Source organism: Delphinapterus leucas, chromosome 2 (assembly GCF_059928025.1).
Source record: "Delphinapterus leucas isolate spDelLeu-1000000601 "Yukka" chromosome 2, BTC_Dleu_Yukka2, whole genome shotgun sequence".
NCBI lineage: Eukaryota > Metazoa > Chordata > Mammalia > Artiodactyla > Monodontidae > Delphinapterus > Delphinapterus leucas.
The window spans coordinates 144,235,397-144,254,201 of NC_143130.1; the positions used below are offsets into that span (position 1 = coordinate 144,235,397).

Below are 18,805 nucleotides of genomic sequence, written 5' to 3' on the forward strand. Positions count from 1 at the left end.
TCCAAAACAAATGGACTGACAGATATTTCACCAGCAAAGAGGGATTTATTTGGGATCAACAGAGAATTGCATTTCAGGGTCTGCACCCATGGGAGCCATGTGCAAGTCCCTGCACAGCAAGGAGAGAAGAATGCTTTTATAGAGGGGAAAAGGACGTTGGATGGGCTGTAGTAGACAGAGTCCATGGCTTTTCATTGGCTGAGGCCTTGCCAATAAAGGAACCTTTCTTCTTCCTATTGGGCTCTGCCACCCCATCTGGTCTCCCAACTCTGTTTAATTTAGGTTTCTGTTTATTCTTTTTTTTTTTTTTTTTTTTTCCTGCACGTGGGCCTCTCACTGTTGTGGCCTCTCCCGTTGCGGAGCACAGGCTCCGGACGCGCAGGCTCAGCGGCCATGGCTCACGGGCACAGCCGCTCCGCGGCATGTGGGATCCTCCCGGACTGGGGCACGAACCCGTGTCCCCTGCATCGGCAGGCGGACTCTCAACCACTGCGCCACCAGGGAAGCCCTGTTTATTCATTTTTTTACACTCTACAGCTGTGAACCCATGAAACCAAACAAATTATATGCTTTCAAAATACAGTGGTGGGACAGGTATAGGATAGACATATCCACTTCAAAAGAGAGACATAGGAAAGAAGAAAGAAGTATTGGGTCCCAAGGAAGTCCGAAACCTAACAAGGCAAACAACATTAAACCGTAAGGCTTGAGAATAATCCTCTCTGGCTTGATGTTCTGCCTTCCAGGTCCACTGGGATGGCATCATCACCCCTGGCTTGGCTGGACAGATTAGCAACTTTCTCTGTAAACAAAGAAACAAAGTAAGGATAGAGGTTAAATAACTTTCCCAAGATTATATGGCTAATAGGTGACAGAATCATTATTTAAGCTGAGGTCTATCTGACTACAAAGTCATGTTCCAATCATCATAATATTGCCTTCCCTGAAGACATATTTGAAACATGTATATTATAGAAGTAAAAAATGGCTAACTTTGCTTTGTCTGTACCCCTTTTTGAAATGTAAAGGTTTACTCAGAAAAATATTTTAAAAATTAACAAAACAACTGTAATTACCTTTAAGAAACGTATAAATGCCCAGGCTTTTATTATTATATTGAGAATCTTGTATCTAGTGTGGTATCTTTGTATATTTGCTGAAATAATATATCATTTTGTATGGAAGATACAGAAGTACACTTGTGTTTAGTTATTTTCTCATATGCTTTTTTTAACTGTCTGAAAAAAGCAAATTTTAGTACCAATTGTTAACATAACTCTCAGTTAATTTTGTGATGACTTAGGTACTGTCTTCAGAAACAATCAGTTTCTGGTGTATGTATTGTCATGATGCTTTGCACCAGTGGCTGAAGTATGATACCACTGAGAACTTTTGTCCTTCAAAACCATAGAAACCTGGATGTTTATCTAGGATATGGTGCCAAATTTCCACCCTCTTTAATCAAAGGCAGAAGTGCAAAAGTAAGACTAGAAGGCTAGAATGTCAGGGGACTATTAAAGTTTGGGAAATGTCAGGGGGGGATCTAGTTTCCTTTATTTTACCCCTTCCATTCATTGTAGGACAAAGCCTGCAGTTCCTGTCAATGCTAAAAGTATCCTCTCCTGCTCTTTCTTTTCTCTTCACCCACTGGTGGCTTGTGTCAATGTAACAACAAAGTTCTTTGAATGTAATAAAAATTAGGTTACACACACACACACACACACACATACATATATGTATTTTTCATTTAATTGAACAAGCATTTATTATGCCCTATGCAAAATGTCCTGAACTGGGAGAAAAAAACCACCTGAGCCTGCATCTCAGCTCTGCCAGTGTATCAGTCAGCTTCCAGTCAGGAGACAGAAACTGCCCCAGTTATTTTTTTTTTCCATTTAAAACATTTAAGTAATTTTAATTTTTTAAATTAAACTTTTAAATTTGAGATAATTGTAGATGCATATGCAGTTATAAGATATAATACAGAGAGATCCTATGTACCATTTACTAAGTTTCCCCAATGGAAATATCTTGTAAAGCTGTAGTGCGATATTGCAGTCAGGTTACAGACAATCATACAGTCAAGAGGAGGAACGTTTCCATCACCAGACTATCCCTGGTTCTGTTATTGGATAGCCCTACCACTTCCCTCTTGCTTCCACCCCCTCACAACCACTAATATGCTCTCCATTTCTATAATTTTGTCATTTCAAAAATCTTATATAAATGGAATCATACAGTAGGTAACCTTTTGCGATTGGTTATTTTTACTCAGCATAATTCTCTGGAGATTCGTTCAGATTCTTGCATGCATCAATAGTTTTTCTTGCTGAGTAGGATTCCATGGTATGGATGTACCACAGCTTGTTTAACTGTCACCTCTGAAGAACATCTGGGTAGTTTCTAGTTTTTGGCTCTTATGCATAAAGTTGCTATAAACATTTGTATAGGCTTCTTTGTGAACATAAGTTTTTATTTCTCAGGGTTAATTGCTCTGGAGTACAGTTGGTGGGTTGTATGTTAATTATGTATTTCATTTTTAAAGAAACTTTCAGACTGTTTTCCAGAGTTGCTGTACCATTTTACATTCTCACCAGTAATGTATGAGTGATTCAGTTTCTGTACATCCTTGCCAGCATTAGATATTGCCTCTACTTTTTATTTTAGTCATTCTGATAGATATATAGTGGTATCACTTTGTGGTTTTCATTGGCATTTTCCTAATTGCTAATGGTATTGATCATCTTTTCTTGTGCTTATTTGCCATCTGTATGTCATCTTTGCTAAAATATCTCTTCATATTTTTTGCTCATTTTCTAAGTAGATTGTTTGGTTTTTTTTTACTGTCAAGTTTTGAGAGTTTTTAATATATTCTACACAGTAGTCATTTGTCAGATATGTGGTTTGCAAATATTTTCTCCCAAACTGTAGCTTGTTTTTCATCTCTTTAATGGGTCTTTTGCAGAGCAAAAGATTTAAATTTTGGTAAAATCCAGTTTATCAATTTTTCCTTTCATGGATTGTGCTTTTGGTGTCAAAGTCTAAGAACTCTTTGCCTAGCACAAGATCCTGTAGATTTTCTCCTATTTTTTTTCTCAAAGTTTTATAGTGTTATGGTTTACATTTAAGTCCATCATCCATTTAGAATTAGTTTTTGTATAAGGTGTGAGACTTGGATCAAGGTTTATGTTTTTGTCTATAGATGTCCAGTTGCTCCCGCACCATAAGTTGAAAAGGCTCCCATTCCTCCTTTGAACTGCTTTTTCATCTTTGTCAGAACTCAGTTGGGTGTATTTGTCTGGGTTCACTTTGATCTATTGATCTGTGTGTCTGTCCCTCTGCCAGTTGATGTAATCTTTATTTCTGTACCTATATGATGTTTTAAAATCAAGTAGACTGATTCTTCCCACTTTATTCTTCTTTTTTCAAATATTTTAGCCATTATAGTTCCTTTATTATTCCATATAAATTTTAGAATAATCCTGTCTATATCTACAAAAGTATTGCTGGGTTTGATAATAATTGCATTAAACCTGTACATCAATTTTGGGAGAATTGACATTTTTACTATGTTGTCTTCGGATCCATGAACTTAGTATGTCTCTGCATTTATTTAGATCTTCTTTGATTTCTTTAATCAGTATTTTATAGTTTTCAGCGTATAGTTCCTGTGCATGTTTTGTTAGATTTACACTTAAGTATTCGATTTTTTGAGTAATTGTGAATGGTATAATATTAAAAATTTGTGTCCATGTATTCATTGTTAATATGGAGAAGAGAAATCGATTTTTATGTTTATCTTGTATCCTGTGACCTTTCTGAACCCACATATCAGTTCTAGGGGTGTTTTTGTAGATTCCTTGGGCTCTCTGACATAGATAATCATGTTGTCTGCAAATAAGGACACCTGAGACAGAGGGCTCCTTGTTACTGCTGGTTGGGGGTGGGCATTCTGCTTCCCCACAAGGTCTCTACTGACACCTCCCTGGCTCCTCATTACAGCTCCCTAGGCAGCCTCCCCTGACATCATGGGTATGTGTGTGTGTGTGCGTGTGTGTGTGTGTGTGTGTGTGCGTGTGTGTGTGTGCGTGTGCGCGCACTTGTTACTGCCCAGCAGGAATGAAAGTCCCAGCTCTACTCAGCCTTCTTTTCCCTGGTTGGGGGAGAGTGGGGCTCCTGTTACAGCCTGGAGATGGTGGCTGTCTAGGCTCTACACTTGACCTTTGCTGGCACAGGTGGGCGTTGGGCTACAGTGTTTCCTATGGTATTTTGCTCCAGTGAGTGATTATTTCCTAAAAGTTTTCTGTCTTGGTAGGTTGTCCTATTCCTGGTTCTTGGGCTGAAGAGAGCAGGCTTTTCCTGGTCTGTGTCTGTGGATCTTACCAGCTTCTGACTTCTCCAGCACACAGTCTGGGATATCCAAGGGAAAAAAAATTCAGGGAGCTCACCACCAGGCTGTCTTCAGGAGCTGATGCTCCCAGCCATTCTCCCTCCTTGAACTCCTCACTTTTCAGTCTTCTTAAGTCTGTTTTGTATATGATGTCCAGGGTTTTTAGTTGTGCTTAATGGGAAAATTATGCCTACTGCATATTCCCAGAAATGGAAGTCCCCTGTGGGTATATAATTTTTAGTTTTTTATTTATGAGAAATCACTATTTTCAAATTTTATATAATCATTAAAAATGCTTGTATGAGATTAGTAAATTGAGTGGAAACATTAAGATTGCATTACTCAACACACATTTTATTTTGTAGTTTAAAATCATTGGCCTTTTGGTTAAATATTGTTTCACCTTCCATGTTAGAAATGACATGGAAGTTAGAATCATGAAAGATTAAACTAGAAGTCACATTAAAGATGTTTTAGAGTTCTGTCTGTTTTATTCAGATGAGCACTTAGGTTCTTCAAAACGACAAAGATGATTCCTGTTTGAGGAGTCTAGGAACTGTCATTTTTTTATACGATTGAATAGAGGTGCTTTTTTTTGGTAGAATATTATTTCACATGCACTAGAAAGATGGTTTTAGATCATTATAAATATTTCATCATGCAGAGTGGGACAAGGAATTTGGGTGTAGGATTATTAATAAACCAGAGGGTTAGGATTCGAAAAAATTTTCATTGAGAAAGTGGGACAGTAAGTCTTATGTTTGTATCAATATATCAAAACATGTTTCATATCATTTTTACAGATTGAAGTTGTTAAAGAAGAATTTAATGAACATTTAGAAGTTGTAGACAAGATTAACCAGATCTGCAAAAATCTACAATTTCATCTAAATAAAATGAGAAACTTTGAAGAGCCTCCTTTTGAGAAAGAGGCTAATATTATTGTGGATAGGTGGCTTGATGTAAGTGATAATTTAATTGACTAGAAATTCTATTTAATAACAATTAAATTGATCTTTTCTTTTGTATCTTTAATGTTTTTATCTAATTACAAAATTCAAAAGTGCTCGTTATAAAAAATGTTCAAATAATATAAAGTTTGTGACTTGGGATTTAGCTTTATGCCCAGAGTTAGGTACTATTTTACTAACAAATGAGTCTATACTCTTTTAGATATACAAGTGCATACTCCACTTATTTGAAATAAACTAGTTAATATATTATCCATCCATGCAGCCAGTTGACATTCAACATTATATTTATTTAATATTTTAAAAATAATTTTTTGTTGAGTAGTAATGATATTTTTATGAATTATAAATTAAGAATTTGTGCTATATTTTGATCTGGATTTTTGATATTTAAAATTTTTTTTTAATTTTTTTTTTTTTGTCTGCGTTGGGTCTTCGTTGCTGTGCACAGGCTTTCTCTAGTTGCGGCGAGCAGAGGCTACTCTTCATTGCAGTGTGTGGGCTTCTCACTGCAGTGGCTTCTCTTGTTGCGGAGCATGGGCTCTAGGCACGCAGGCTTCAGTAGTTGTAGCGTGTGGGCTCAGTAGTTGCAGCATGCGGGTTCTAGGGCATGCAGGCTTCAGTAGTTGTGGCACACGGGCTCAGTAGTTGTGGCTCGCAGGCTCTAGAGCACAGGCTCAGTAGTTGTGGTGCATGGGCTTAGTTGCTCCTCTGCATGTGGGATCTTCCCGGACCAGGGATCGAACCTGTGTCCCCTGCATTGGCAGGCGGATTCTTAACCACGGCACCACCAGGGAAGTCCCTGCTCTGGGTTTTTAAAAGCATTTTTTATTATTGTGGTTTAGAAAATAGGAAAACTATTGCTTTCAATTGCATATAAACTGCAGCAAACCAGCTAAGTTTTTTTTTTTGTAGAAGAAAGAACTACACGGTATGTTAAAGTGAATTTTTTGTTGATGAATAAAGCAAATTATTTAGCAAGTAGAGGTAATCTAAAATTTTATTTTAAAGTTGTGTTTGACTGAAACAATTGTTCTTATGCTTTTCACCACTAAATATGTTACTTTTATTTTTTAATTATGGTAGATAAATGAGAAGACAGAAGACTACTACGAAAATCTTGGTCGAGCTCTAGCTTTATGGGACAAGCTTTTTAACTTAAAAAATGGGATTGATGAGTGGACTGAAAAGATCCTTCAAAAAATGGAATTACATCAACTGACTGAAGAGGAAAGACAAAAGCTGAAGGTTAATTAAGCAGAAATAAAATATTTGTTCTTTTTGTAGACAGTTGACATTTTCATATCAAGTCTGCTTTCTTGAAGAGGGGTAGAGAAATCACAAAGAAATCTTTTATTTCTTTCATTATTCCTTGAGTGAGACCTGAATTCCATCGTTTTCTTTGTGGTATCCAGGAAGATGTTAGCAGGTATTATTAATCTGTGCTGTATACCTGAAACTAACATAGCACTGTAAATCAACTATACTTTAAGTAAAGTAAAAAGATTAGAAAAAAACACAAGGCTGAATATCAAAATCTTTATAGAGCTTCAAAAGAGGCTGGTTTTTTAAAACAGTGATCTCAGGTTTTGCCATTTAGAAAATTAAACTCATCTCTTGTAATGAAATAATATCATTTGCAGCTACATGGATGGACCTAGAGATAATCATACTAAGTGAAGTAAGTCAGAAACAGAAAGACAAATACCATGTGATATCACTGATATGTGGAATCTAAAATATGGCACAAATGAACTTATCTACAAACCAGAAACAGACTCACAAACATAGAGAACAGACTTGTTGCCAAGAGGGAGAGGGGGCGGGGGAGGGATAGATTGGGAGCTTGGGACTAGCAGATATAAATTGTTATATATAGAATGGATAAACAACAAGGTTGTATTGTATAGCACAGGGAACTATATTCTGTATCCTGTAATAAACCATAATGGAAAAGAAAAAAATAATTAAAAAATATTTTTAAAGTTAAAATATTTTTAAAGTTATCTCTTTTAACTCTAAAAAGAATTTTTTCTATTGCTGGTTGTTTGCATATTATTAGTTTGGACCATATAAAATTACAATCTTCGTATGTCAAAAAACAGTTAAGTCTGGCAGTTATATGTGGTTCAGTGTAATATAAAAATGTATTATGCGTGTATGATGGCTTTGCAGTATGTCACATCTAATGTCTCAAGTCTTATTTTTTTTTCTCTAATTTTGGTCACTTTATTCACTTTTAAATTCACATATCCATTTTTATACTTTTGGAAAAAGACTTTCAAAATGTGTGGAGATTTATGAGTTTCCTGGGTATATTATGACAGTTGTGAAGTAAGATTTTGATTTTCTAAGTGAAATGAATTGTCACTAAGTATCCCTTAAATTTGTCTTGAGATAGAGGTTATTTAAAAATTTGAAGTTAAGGATTATAACGGCTACCGTGTGGGCCAAATTCTGCCAACATGGTGTGTGTGTGTGTGTGTGTGTGTGTGTGTGTTGGCTTTATATGTTTATGTGTATGTTTATATGTACAGAGCTATTGAGATGTCATGCCTTTAGGTAGGCACTGCATTCTGCTGTGGCGCAAGCCTGGCCCCTCTCGTTTTGTTGCTAGAGTGTTTCACTCAGTTATAACATATGCCTGACCCATGAAGACACTTAGTTTTGCAACTCCCAGGACTGTATCAAAAATCAAGTGATTAGGGGAAATTTAAAGGCTTTTTCAGTTTCTGTATATTTTCAATAGCAATCAGGGGTACCAGAAAATAAGGTATAAAATAAAAAGATATTTTCCATTAACATTGTGTGTTTTAGGAAGAGTTACAAGTTCATGAACAAAAACCTTCAGAATTTTCTAAAAGAGTGGCTAAGATACAGTTCCTGCTTCAAAGCAGTGAAATACCTCTTGAATTACAGGTAAGAAAATTTTTATTTTAAAGTTGCAATTAAAGATGCTCTATATCCTCTAAAGTAATGCTCGTAAGCCAGAATTCTAAAATTTAAACCTAAAATAAAATTAGGATCATTACTTGATTCATCTTTAGTCATGTCCAACCAAATTTTTAATAGCCAGCATAGTTTATTATATTTGTCCCATTTTAGAATGAATAATTTTTTGCATTCTCTTATTCTCATTTCATTTATTTCACAGGCCTCTTGTGCAGAGGGGGAGATGTTACCTTGCTTCCATGTAAAGTAACAAGGGTTTCCTCATAAGTGTCTTGGGCATAGGAAGGAGAATATGGCTCAAGAGATTCCAAGTTTATTAGTTGCTAGATGGAGTAATAGGGAGATTGCCCCAAGTGTGATTTTCTATTGTGTGAAGAGATTTGTTAGACTTTTATTTAAATCAAAGTGCAAAGTGCCTGAATATAAGCTCTGGAGCCAGACTTTATGGGGGAGGGCCTGGGTCTGCTGCCAGCCAACTTTGTGATCTTGGGCAAGTTACTTATCCTTCTTAAGCCTGTATTTTGTATACAAAGTGCTTACCATGATGTTGTGTACGTAATAAACACTTAATAAATGCTGGCTATTTAATTTTTTTCTATATGTTTTAATAGGTTTTCCAATAAGCACCATGAGATAGCACCTCAACTGGTATGCTAAATAAAACTTGTTTTAAGAGGAAGATTCACCTAGTCTCTTAGAAAAAAATAAGAATGTCAATTTCAGTTTTTACAAGTTACTGTTTTTCTTTGAAGGCATTGTTTGAATTGTATCAGTGATGTTGAACAAGGAAGAATCAGAAAGAGAGAAGTTATTTCACGTTGAAATGAAACGGAGTTTCAACTCATTCTTCAGCAGTGCAGGTGTCTTATAATCTAGTTAAATCACGTCCATTACAGTACGTCATATGTTTCATGATTTCAGGTCATGGAGTCCTCTATTTTGAACAAGATAGAACATGTGAAAATGCGTTTAACAGGAGAATCCTACTGCAGTGCACTCGGTGGCAGCACAGCTGAGTTAAGGGAGGATCTCGACCAGGCTAAGACCCAGATTGGAATGACTGAGTCCCTCTTAAATGCCCTGTCTCCTTCTGACAGCTTGGAGATCTTTACTAAACTAGAGGTACTTCCCAGCTACTTCTCTTCTGTGGTTCAGATTTATTTTCACACTTGTTTCTGATGGTCTTGTCCTCTTGAGGTTAATAATTATTATAAAAATAGTATAAGTCTGGGGGAAAAACTCAGAAAAACAATTTGTGTATATTTAACTGTTTCACCTTTGAATTGCTTTGTGGTCATTATTTGATATTAAATTGCATTGCATTATACATTTACTAACTAAGAGAAAGCAGGTCTACCCAATAAAAAATCATCTAGATTTTTATAGAAACAATGGATACCTAATATGTTTTGTGTAGATTGAGCCCATTTTTAAGACTTCAGTGTTGTCTGTTTGTTTATATATTTAGGAGATTCAACAGCAAATTCTACAGCAGAAACACAGTATGATATTACTTGAGAATCAAATAGGTTGTCTGACTCCTGAACTCTCTGAATTAAAAAAGCAATATGAAAGTGTCAGTGATTTATTTAATACCAAAAAAAGTGTTTTGCAAGATCACTTCTCTAAGTTACTGAATGGTGAGTGCAATGTTTCTCTTACTGTGCCTCTGGGAATCTTGAGGTATGAATAAGTACTGTGAGCACAAAGGCTAATTAATCTAAGCTTCACTTAGAGATGGTTGCACACACTCTATTTAAGGAAAAAATATTCAGATAAATCTTTTAGGAGCAAACACTCACTGATCTACACCTATCGTAAATAACATCTCTTTTGTTCAAGCACCAGATCTTTTTCTCGTGAAGGAGAGTCACAAGGGTCCTCGTGTTTGACCTGCTCCTTGTTGTCAGAGTCTGGGGTCATGCCTGTGAGCAGGCTGCCCCTGCAGGTGTCTCTGGGTGTCCTGTATGCTTGGAAAGGAGGTTTGGTGTAGAAAATATGCCACAGTTACTACATCGGCTCCATTAACCCTCAAAATTAGATTTTCGTTTATTATCACTTTACAGTGACTCGTACCCATGGCATGGGAAGCAAGTTTCAAAATATTTTACTTTAACAAGGTTTGTGACGTATTCCTTGAATGAATATAGCTTCTTTTGTTTTTTTCCTGCAGATCAGTGCAAGAACTTTAATGACTGGTTTGGCAACGTTAAAGTGAACCTTAAGGAGTGTTTTGAACCACCAGAAACAAAAAAGAGCGTGGAACAAAAACTACAAAAGCTTTCTGTAAGAAGACGCGTTTAAATTTCAATCAAAATTTATCAAAATTAAAATGCTGGAGATAGAACTATATATAAGTAGATAGGACAATAATTATTTTGACTTAGTAATTTCCCTACATAGAGATAGTATTTCCAAAAAACCTGGCCTTTCCCCAAATACTGGGTTGGCCAAAAAGTTCGTTCGGGATTTTCCGTGACATCTACGGAAAACCCGAATGAACTTTTTGGCCAACCCAGTATTTTTAACACTCTGTGTTTACTGGGTAAGGTTGTAAGTGACTTAAAAAGGTTCTGTTTTCACAACTATTCTAAGATGCTGTTTAACTTAATGTTTGCTGGTGAATTCAGTTGTGTTAAAATCATATTTGATTAAAAAAAAAGGCTTTACCTAATTTGGACTTTGAAACCCCTTTAATTTCTATAAGAGATTGCTTGACTTTTTAAAAAGTTTTTTCCCAGCCATATTTCTTTTAAAAATTGTAGTTGAACTTTAATACGCTGCTGATGGGAGTGGGTGGGGGAAGATAGCCTGAAATAAGAGGCAATAATGTGGGCATTTCAAATGCGTATGGCAACTTTAATTCTTGATCACTTTATGGTAGATTATCAAGTACTTTAGGCTTTGGTGATGACTTATGCTCTCAGACTTATCAGTGGCATTAAATGTTCCCAGTTTAATTCCTTGCTTTGATGATACTATTCTTTATTGACAAAATCATCTTTTTTCTCTGCTTTTAAATTATAGTTCCAACTTTTTTTTTAAACTTTGCGCATTGCATGGGTCTCAACAATTGATGCTCAAACCTTGAAACACAAACATTGAAATAAAATTCTGATTTGGACAAAGTTAAACAGAGAATAGGCTATTTAGTTTTACATATTGATTGCCAGAAAGGAGCAAGTATTTAGGAGAAGCTAAGCAGAGCCAGGATAGGAAAATGTGGCTTTCCCGGTCTAACTCCCACTGACCCACATGGTGGCATCATTTTGCTTGATGTGATTCCCAGAAAGTCAGATGCAAATGCAAATGTACACACACATTCTAGAACCAATATAAATTGTCTTTTGATCATTTGCTATTGCACTTAGCCACCTCTCCATAGCAACTTCTTTTATATAGGATGTTATGAAGATGGCATGTCTATGTACCATCTTGGGAAAGTGTCACTGGGGTGGCAGGGACCATACTTAGACTTGCCCATAGGATAGAATTGACTTTTTGTCTTTCTTAAGGATTTCTTGACTCTTGAAGGAAGAGGCAGTGAAATACAGCAGGTGGGAACTGTACTGAATCATGTGAAAAAGCATCTGCCCAAAGCACCTGTTAAGAAGCTTAACAGTTGGATCGTAAGTCAAGAAATTGAATTAGAAAAAATGGAGTCCATATGCCAGGCACGAGCAAAGGAGCTTGATGAGTGCTTGCCGCAGCTACTGAGGTAGGAAATAAAGGTGACGTCTAATAGCATGTTTGCTAATGATATCTTCATACGTACTCTGCCTCAGTACAGCTAGCAGTGGGATACACGTACACACAAATTTCAAAAATAAAATATGTAGTTTCAAACCCAAGTTTGGCTCTAGGATATAGAATTTTGGAGAGTTCCTCAAATTATGGCCAAGGTTCAGGGGAGAGTCCAAAAATATTTTCTGTCTGTTTGTTTGTTTCCTGTTCTTTATGATGTATATGTATGGTTCATTAGAATTCCACTATAATACGTGTTATTATTATTCAGGTTTTAATGTTACAAATTAAATTTTCTCAAAAGAAACCAAAAAAATGTAGTAAAAATCCTGGTTGGCTCACAAGATTTGTGCCAACCTTCTCTTCAGATAAACACTTTTTGCTGATTTTATATTCCAATGTGTGTGATATTGTTTTAGACTCCAGAATGACCACAGAAACCTGAGTAAGTGGTTGACTAATCAAGAAGAGAAATGGAAAGAAATGGAAGGAACAAGAGAGAAAACTGAGCTATTTTGCCAAGCTCTAGCTAGAAAGAGGTATAGCTGATCTTGCATGAAATGTACTTCTGGGGAATACGGTTTCTCAAATGCTGTCGTGGCTCCTGTAAACTTTCAATGATATTTGGAATTTACAGGGAACAATTCGAATCTATGGCCCAGTTGAACAACTCTGTGAAGGAATATGGGATTACTGAGGAAGAAGAAATAGTAACAGAATCAACACATTTGATCAATAGATACCAGACATTATTGGGACAATTATGTGAAATTGACGAAGAGGATAAGTTACCTCCTGCCAAGGACCAGAGCTTTAATGATCTTGCACATGATGTAATTCGTTGGATAACAGGGATTAAAGAGTCCCTGATGGTTTTGAATTCATCTGAAGGCAAAATGCCACTTGAGGAAAGAATCCAAAAAATAAAGGTATAACTGTGGAAACTAAATTTCAGAGGCCAGACTGAACTCTAATTTTGAAAAGATTTAGAGGAAAACTGCAAAGATTTGTTTTTTAATGGAAAATAGGATCACTGCAGATTGGTTGAAGGAATTCAGATGACCAAGCTTGCAAAAGAGAAGAGCTATGATGGACCTAAAATTATTTTAATGCATAGAGAAGGGAGAAAGTATATCCTCTCTTTGTGGGAGCAATGTCCAGTTATTGTCCGTCTTCACTGAGTGCAGGAGAAATGAAATTAAAACTATAAATTAGAGCTGCAGCAGGTGGAAATTTGCTAGGATGTTAAAAGAATGTATGTCAGTACATCAGAGCCATCGGCAATGTCAAGGTGAGGGCTGGAGAGGAGCTCGTCTTCAGAGTGGATGTGTGTGGTTCCTAAAGGTTATTAGATACTGAGTGGTTGTGTGGTTCTTAGTTTGTCAGATACAGAGGATGATGCGGTCAAGCCCTAAGGGTTAGTTTGGCATACTGACGTAATCAGGATCATTTGGGATTATATCTGAAAGGTTTTCCAGGGAAGGTGAATCTGGAGTAGTGTTTCCAAGAAGGGAGGAACTTGATTGTTTGGAGCAAAAGAGAAAAATAAAATTGCAGGGAATGAGAATTAATTACGTTGTGGTGGAGAAACAGCAGTTGGTTTGAGGCGCTCTGCATTTTCCTATGGGAAGCGATAAACCCAATCTTGGGTGTATAGAAGTGTCTTGTTCAGGTTGTTACCCTAACTCTTTATTTATAAATAATGGTACAGATTGGAAGGAGGATTTGCCACGGATTTTTTGGCATATAATTTCTTTGAGGGCAATTGAGAATCAAGAGAAGAGTAGGAATGCCATCAGATCAATGTGACAAATGCTTACTGAGAACCAGTTCTATACAACGTGAAGGATGTCTTTGTATTTGGGGAATATATAAAAATGAAAGGGTAATTTTGAAATCTACTCTGCAGTTAGAATCTCTGAATAATGTTTATAAATAAAAACATATCATATGAAATATCCCTGTGTGGTACGAATGAGATTTTAAGATCTTTTTTATTTGATTTAGGAAATCATTTTACTAAAGCCTGAAGGGGACGCTAAAATACAGACCGTTGTGAGTCAGGCCGAGAGCAGCAAGGCTCCGATGGTTCCAAAGACCCTTACTGATATCAAAAACCAGTGGGACAACACACTCCACTTAGCCAACACATATCTAAGGTAAAGGGCATGCCTTCACCACTTTCATGGTTTTTCGTTGCACAATGAAGCCATAACAAGTATGTTTTGTCTGCCTTCTGGATGTGGATATAATATATCTGTTGGAGAGAAAGTAAGTAATATCAGGGGCAATCACAATGTTGAGGCAGAAGGGAAGAAGGATAGTCCTCTGCATCAGATATGGAACATGCTGTCATAACTCGGCGGCAGTGTTTACTTTGGCTGGTGCATCAACCCATGGGGCCCTTGGTAACAACTTAACATTGTCTACCTCATTCCACCTTCAACACTCCCCTTCTGTACCAAAACCCCCTTTCCCCAGACAACCTCAGTATCTTCCTGGTATTACTGCAGGATAATTCATGCTTTTAAATATATATGCTAAGAGATTCTTAAATGTGTAAACATTGATAAACATTGTCTGAATGTAATGGGCATAATTCTGGTGAAAATTCTTAATTCATATCATGTCTTAAATGATACATTTAACATTTGGTGGAAATGTAAATTTTATATTTTTCTAAGAAAAATAGATCAAAACAAATTTAAGCTATAGAAAACATAAACTAGTTAGTTGGCCAATATACTGAATGCTTATTTATTTTACTTATATGAAAAAGAAAAACATAGAATATTATAATTATATTTAAACAATAAAAACTGGAATAGTTTGAAATCTAAATTATTAAATATTTGTTCTCAGATCAAATTATGTGACAAAAAAAAACAATACTTTTTTAAAGTAATACTACAACAATTTTAATCTTGATTTCTGAGCTAAACTTAGTGCTATTTAGAATGTTATAATGCCAAAGAAGTCCCTGGGAGTAATGTACAGTAGTGTTATTTTAATGCTTTTTATAATAATGCATGTTGTATTATAAGATTTTGATGTATCATTTCATTTGTAAAATACTTTGTTAAATTTAGCCATCAAGAAAAGCTTCTACTAGAAGGCGAGAAGTATTTGCAAAGTAAAGAGGATCTGAGATTAATGCTCACAGAACTAAAAAAGAAACAAGAAGTGGGCTTTGCTCTGCAACATGGTTTGCAGGAGAAGAAAGCTCAATTAAAAATTTATAAGAAATTCCTCCAGAAAGCACAAGATTTGACATCCTTATTAGAGGAGTTAAAATCTCAAGGAAATTACCTCTTAGAGTGCACTAAAAATCCCAACTTTAGTGAAGAGCCGTGGCTGGAAATAAAGCATCTACATGAAAGTCTTCTTCAACAGCTACAGGTGAAATGGTCAAAATAAAATTTTAAATGCTTGTCTTAATTATGCATAATTATGTAATATTTGTATATAGGACCGTTGTTTTGTTCTTTTGGTAAATCAAAAGGTTTTAAAATTTATCAGTTTTAGATACAAATACTAACTACTCAAGATGGAGCAATCAATTTGGTCAGTTTTGCTAGAGAAATCCAGTGTGTATTATTTGATAATAGTGTTGTTTCCTCTCATCAAAGTTCCCCTCATAAGGGGTTGGAAGGATTAAGATATGTTTAGGCATCTTTATGTAGGTAACAGTGTCAAAGTTGTCCATGCAGCATCTATCTATCCATCCATTCATCCATGCTTGCATTCATCCGTCCATCCATTCACATATCCATCCATCTATCATCTATTATAATAGTTATATCCATTATTCTGTATAAACCTTATCAGGTTTCTCCCTTGAGTCTTTCCACATGATCTGCAATAAAAGAATTAAGAGGTAAAATGTCATCTTGTCATGAGGCATATTATTCTCTTAAGAGAATTGTTTATAATTCTTTGCATACTGAAAGCCAGATTCAATATATCTTTCCTGGATAAGAAATCTTTGCTTATACAGATAGCAGGAGTTGTGTGGGTATAATCTTGCTTATACCCACTTGGCTGTGAGTTATTTAGTTTAATAATTGCTGTTCTTTTCTGATCAGGTGCGGTCACCTTATTTTCTTATTCCAGGGAGAGAACCTGAAGGTGGTCTTGCTCTTGAGTTAGGATTACTTTTTCCTAACACACAGTTTTGGAGTTTGAGTCTTATGAAAGGAATCTGAGGTTAGGTTGATTTCACATAGTCTCATTTCCAAGAGTGGGTACTTGCTTGTAGTAAGAAGGATAATTAAGGGAACTGCTTTGTTATGGGTGTTTGTGATTTGATGATATAATTTGTAGTCATTTCATTTTGTAAACCTCTTGACAGATTGTTTCCGGGAGTGAAATGAAGGCAAAGAAACAGGGGGGAAACAAATATCTCAACGCTAAAAACTTTACTTAAGAACTCTGGATGATTTATGGCCATATTCCTTTTTCAAGATGAAACCTCATAAAACAAATGTTTATGAACCATTTAATTATTTTCTGAGTGGAATAATTCAGGGACCTAATGCATGCATTGTCAATGTTTTATTTTTAGGATTCTGTGCAAAAATTGGAAGGTCATGTTCAAGAACACGACTCATACCAGGTTTGCATCACAGACCTAAATACTGCATTGGACTATATCTCCAAGGAATTTGTCGGTTTTTCTGATAAGCCTGTGGATCAAATAGCAGTTGAGGAAAAAATGCAGAAACTGCAGGTATTAAACAATGTCCAGACATGATAGACATTTAAAAAAAATCAATATTAATTACAACTTGACAAATCAGGGTCTTTGATCAAAAATTCAAATGGTGAAAGAAAAGAAATAAAAAAAGAAAAAATTCAAATGCTGAAAATGCTATTCAGATGACTATTGGATAAAGTCCTGACCAGTCATAAAAAGTGGAAATGTTCTTCTTTAGTGAGCAAATCCATTTATAATTTGAGTTGAACAGTACTCTGTGCTCTGAACCCTTAGAGACAATTCCACCCATGAGCAGTCTATAGCTCCTGGAGATCTTTGTTTAAGAGACAGCACAGTGATTCCAGGAGATATTGGGTATTCAAAGGATATAACGAATGCAATAAGACCTAGGGAGAAATGATTCAATTTTGCATTCTTCATCATGGGTAGGATAGGAGTTGTATAATTTTCACCTTATTAATTTTCATACTCATGGACTACCTTAGAGGTCTCTGCAGATGTAGGGCTTTTAAAATTCTCAGCCTCACTTCAACAACCCCTCTCCTTATACAGTAAGGATTGCAGCTCTTTACCCACATTCTCAAAACACATTCCTTGGAAGCTCACTGTTTGCACAGCCAACATAAACAGGCCCAACTGGTGTCCTCTAGAAGAAAACAGAGTAAAGCATTTTCTTAGCTGCTTCTTTCACAGTTATTTGACTGGAGATTGCATGGGGTGAGTCTCAGGGCAGCACTGCTGGCATGAGCTTGGGAATTTCTTATCTCTCCTTTTTAGGAACCTGGGAATCAAGCAAGATTTCCCCTCCAGAACAGCTTGACATTGTGACAAGGCTACCTCCCTTTTAACAGTGATAATTTGACAAATGTTGAGGGCTCATCATGTCCAAGGCACTGTTTGGGTGCCTTGGATACTGAGAAAAGTGCAAGACACGAGCCTCACTCTGAGGAGCTCAGGCTCCTGTTGAAAAATTAAAATATAGCCTTCTGCTATAGCTAGAAGGAATCTCAGAAGCCATCAAGTTCAGACTCCTCATTTTTTTTTAAAACACATATTTTAAAAAATATTTATTTATTTATTTGGTTGCACGGGGTCTTAGTTGCGGCAGATGGGCTCCTTAGTTGTGGCTCACGGGCTCCTTAGTTGCGGCTCACAGGCTCCTTAGTTGCGGCTCACAGGCTCCTTAGTTGCGGCTCACCAGCTCCTTAGTTGTGGCATGCAAACTCTTAGTTGTGGCATGCATGTGGGATCTAGTTCCCTGAGCAGGGATCGAACTCCAGCCCCCTGCATTGGGAGCGTGAAATCTTAACCACTGCACCACCAGGGAAGTCCCAAGACTCCTCATTTTATACATGATGAGCTGAGTTCCAGAGAGGCGAGGAACTTACAAGGTCACCCAGGTTAAATGACAGAGTGGGTCTACAACTTGGGTCTTCTGACCCCACTAGACATCTCTCCTTGGGTGTCTCATAGTTATTTGTGGTTTAGCATGTCCAGAAAATAACTCACCATCTCCTTCCCTTTCTCCATACCCCAGCTCCCTACCAATGAGCCTGCTTCTTCTTCTCTGACTCTGTGGGTATCTATACCATCTCTCTAGGCTGCCGGGTCAGAAACCTGGCTATCCTTTCCCAGACTCCCCAATCTAGACAGACATCAAGTGCTATCTCTTTCATCTCTGGATTATCTCAACAATTTGTCCCTCCACTGTTACCCCCATTACTGCTGCATTAGAGCAGACCCTCATCTCAAAGATCCCTGCATTAGACGTCTGAATGGGCTCCCTGCCTGCAGTATCACCCTTTCCGGTGCACCTATCCCATGGCCACCTCGGGTCTATCAAAATGCAATCTGGAACTCCCTTCTTCCAGCTAAAATGTTTCGATGACCTGTACATATTTGTTAGCATACATCTTTCCATATTCTGTTACAATTATCTGTTTATTTCTTTGTCTTTCTCACTAGACTATAGGATTGTGAAGGGACTGTGTTTTACTCATCTATGTAATTTCAAAACCTATCATAACACTT

General features: G+C 36.6%; 1 protein-coding gene across 20 annotated transcripts in view; it reads left to right on the top strand.

Annotated features, from left to right (window-relative positions):
• Window positions 1-18,805, top strand: part of SYNE2 (spectrin repeat containing nuclear envelope protein 2) — a 348,050-nt gene that overhangs the window by 147,442 nt on the left and 181,803 nt on the right. For 19 of the 20 annotated variants that reach the window (XR_016392190.1, XM_089907796.1, XM_089907794.1 and 16 more), the window contains 12 exons: window positions 5,194-5,352; window positions 6,448-6,609; window positions 8,179-8,280; window positions 9,235-9,435; window positions 9,782-9,953; window positions 10,487-10,599; window positions 11,829-12,031; window positions 12,477-12,596; window positions 12,695-12,986; window positions 14,065-14,216; window positions 15,147-15,456; window positions 16,622-16,786. Coding sequence is in view for 19 of the 20 variants with exons in the window: in XM_089907796.1 (XP_089763922.1) it covers window positions 5,194-5,352; window positions 6,448-6,609; window positions 8,179-8,280; window positions 9,235-9,435; window positions 9,782-9,953; window positions 10,487-10,599; window positions 11,829-12,031; window positions 12,477-12,596; window positions 12,695-12,986; window positions 14,065-14,216; window positions 15,147-15,456; window positions 16,622-16,786 (2,151 nt within the window). In the remaining variant the exon portion in view is untranslated. The remainder of the gene's footprint in view (window positions 1-5,193; window positions 5,353-6,447; window positions 6,610-8,178; window positions 8,281-9,234; window positions 9,436-9,781; window positions 9,954-10,486; window positions 10,600-11,828; window positions 12,032-12,476; window positions 12,597-12,694; window positions 12,987-14,064; window positions 14,217-15,146; window positions 15,457-16,621; window positions 16,787-18,805) is intronic. The other variant, XM_089907807.1, reaches the window with a different exon arrangement.